The 2,924-nt window shown below is 56.8% G+C and overlaps 1 protein-coding gene across 1 annotated transcript; it reads left to right on the forward strand.

Moving 5' to 3' along the window:
• The first annotated feature begins 604 nt into the window (after positions 1-604).
• On the forward strand, positions 605-2,918 carry LOC118452767. The gene is made up of 2 exons (XM_035898928.1): positions 605-2,059; positions 2,151-2,918. Exons 1-2 carry the CDS (start codon positions 1,615-1,617, stop codon positions 2,666-2,668), a joined length of 963 nt encoding a protein of 320 aa, XP_035754821.1. The 5' UTR covers positions 605-1,614; the 3' UTR covers positions 2,669-2,918.
• Positions 2,919-2,924: the final 6 nt, after the last annotated feature.

The raw sequence follows: 2,924 nt of genomic DNA on the forward strand, positions 1-2,924 counted from the left end.
TTGTGTGTGTTGGTTTTTTTTTTTTTTTGGGATAATTGAGGAGGGGAGGTGGGACGGCGGCAGGCGGAGGGGGGGGCACCGCAGGGGTGTCCTGGCGGCTCCGAAAAATTCACACTTGAAGATTTCTTGGTCGGCTCGGGACTGTGGTTACTTGAAATGAAGTTTTTTTCCGGGGCGGATCGAGGACCGGTAGATTTTTTTCCCATGTCTCAAGGCAATAGGATTAATGTGTATTAAACTGTAGATACTTCTAGGACAGTAAATTTATGCTGATAATTTTATTTTGTATAATTTTCCCTTTTTTCTTTTTTCCCCTCTTTGTGGGTTCCCTCCCCTCCCCCCCTTAACACCCTTTTCTTTTTCCCTTTCCCCCCAGTGTTTTGGTAAATTTATTTTTTAGGATGCCTAAAAATTGCAAGTTTGGATCCTCCCCCTTCCTTCCCCGGTTTTGGTTTTGTTTTTTGTTTTGTTGTTGTTTTTTTTTTTTGTTGTTGTTTGGTTTTGTTTTGTTGTTTGTTTTTTTTTTTTTTAATTTGTATTTTATTCTAAGTTACGGGGGAGCCCCGCTGGGCTCCTGCCGTCCCGCTTCGGTTTTTCCGGCCGCGATGCTTCGCCTCGGGCGGGGAACGGGGGGGCCGGGTTTCGGGGTTCCCCCCCGCCCCATCTCGACGCTCTCGGAATGAGGCACGGGAAGGAGAAGGAAGCCAGAATCCCTGAGGTGCCTCAATTGCTGATTTTTCCTTTTAATACTGGAGTATGCTTTGTGGGCTCTATAAGGCATATTTTTATTAAATGAAATCTTCTAATAAAAACGGTGCTATGGTGTTTTAACAAACTGTATCACGCTTCTGCCTGATTCCATCTCGCTGAGGTGCTACTAATGTATATATGAAACTAGGGAACCAAGAAAAAAAACAAAAAAAAACAACAAAAAAAAAGCAATGTCGTTGAGAAGGAAGTTTACTTTTCCGGAGCGACAGCTCGAAGCGTGCCGGGAGCCGGTTGGGTTTATGCAAACTGAAATCGGTGCCGCGTCGGAGGCGTCCCGCCGACCGGGCTCGTGGTGGAGCCGTTCCCCTCTGGTGCGGGGCCGGGGTGCTGGCAGGAGAGCCGTGTGCGGATGTGGTGCTTGGACGAGGTGCTCAGCTGCGGCGTTCGGGTGTGGTGCTCGGCCACGCGTCGTGGACATGGTGCTTGGCCAGGGTGTGCGAACATGGTGCTCAGCCATGGTGCTGGACTGCGGGGCTCAGACGTGCGTGGACATGGTGCTCGGGCACGGTGCTCGGACGTGGTGCGTGGAAACGGTGCTCAGGCACGGTGCTCGGCCACGCATTGTGGACATGGTGCTCAGGCGTGGTGCTCGGCCACACATCGTGGACGTGGTGCTCGGATGTGGTGCATGGACACGGTGCTCATCCAGGGTGTGTGAACATGGTGCTCGGCCACAGTGCTCGACCACAGTGCTTGGACATGGTGCATGGACATGGTGCTCGGCCACAGTGCTCGACCACGGTGCTTGGACATGATGCGTGGACATGGTGCTTGGGCACGGGGCTTGGGCCACGCATCATGGACATGGCGCTCGGGCATGGTGCTTGTACATGGTGAGTGGACATGGTGCCTGGGCACGGTGCTCGGCCACGCATCATGGACATGGCGCTCAGCCACAGTGCTCAACCACGGTGCTTGGACGTGGTGCGTGGACATGGTGCTCGGGCACGGTGCTCAACCGTGGTGCTTGGACATGGTGCGTGGACATGGTGCTCGGGCACGGTGCTTGGCCACGCATCATGGACATGGTGCTTGGGCATGGTGCTCAACCGTGGTGCGTGGACATGGTGCTCGGGCACGGTGCTCAACCGTGGTGCTTGGACATGGTGCGTGGACATGGTGCTCGGGCACGGTGCTTGGCCACGCATCATGGACATGGTGCTTGGGCATGGTGCTCAACCGTGGTGCGTGGACATGGTGCTCGGGCACGGTGCTCAACCGTGGTGCTTGGACATGGTGCGTGGACATGGTGCTCGGGCACGGTGCTTGGCCACGCATCATGGACATGGTGCTTGGGCACGGTGCTCAACCGTGGTGCTTGGACACGGTGCGTGGACATGGTGCTCGGGCACAGTGCTTGGCCATGCTTCATGGACATGGTGCTCGGGCACGGTGCTCAGATGTGGCGTGTGAACATGGTGCTTGGCCGCAGTGCTCGACCGTGGTGCTTGGGCATGGTGCTTGGGTACGGTGCTCTGCTGTGGTGCTTGGACACAGTGCATGGACATGGTGCTCGGGCACGGTGCTCGGCCATGCACTGTGGACATGGTGCTCGGTCATGGTGCTCGGATGTGGTGTGTGGACATGGTGCTCGGGCACAGTGCTTGGCCACGCACGATGGATGTGGTGCATGGAACATGGTGCTCGGCCACGATACGTGAACATGGTGCTCGGCCACAGCGTGCAGACACGGTGCTCAGCCAGGGTGTGTGAACATGGTGCTTGGACATGGTGCTCAGCATGGTTCCTGGACAGGGTGCTTGGGCAGGGTGCTCAGCCCGGTGCATGGGTGTGTTGTGCATGCACGGTGCACGTGCATGGTGCACAGGCACGGTGCAAGGGCATGGTATGTGGGTACGGTGCTCGGGCACTGTGCATGACCATGGTGCTTAGATGAGGTGGTCAGACACGGTGCACGGGCACGGTGCTTGAACAGGGCGCATGGGCACGGAGAGGGTGCTCAGGCACGGTGCAAGGGCATGGTGCATGGATGTGGTGCTTGGACACGGTGCTTGGGCATGCTCCAGAGATACCGTGCTCAGGCACGGTGCTTGCCCACCATGCACCAACACGGTGCTCGGGCACGGTGCTCGCCCACCATGCACGGATGTGGTGCTCGGGCACGGTGCTCGCCCACCATGCATGGATGCGGT

The sequence above is a fragment of the Egretta garzetta genome, unplaced genomic scaffold, assembly GCF_000687185.1.
Source record: "Egretta garzetta isolate BGI_Z169 unplaced genomic scaffold, ASM68718v1 scaffold238, whole genome shotgun sequence".
Classification (NCBI taxonomy): domain Eukaryota; kingdom Metazoa; phylum Chordata; class Aves; order Pelecaniformes; family Ardeidae; genus Egretta; species Egretta garzetta.

What these genes read in the sequence shown, in the direction of transcription:
- LOC118452767 (XM_035898928.1), top strand. Translation starts at nt 1,615, where the DNA reads ATGGTGCCTGGGCACGGTGCTCGGCCACGCATCATGGACATGGCGCTC. An exon ending in GGCCACGCATCATGGACATG is followed by an intron (nt 2,060 to 2,150) that starts GTGCTTGGGCAC and finishes TTCATGGACATG; the next exon opens with GTGCTCGGGCACGGTGCTCA.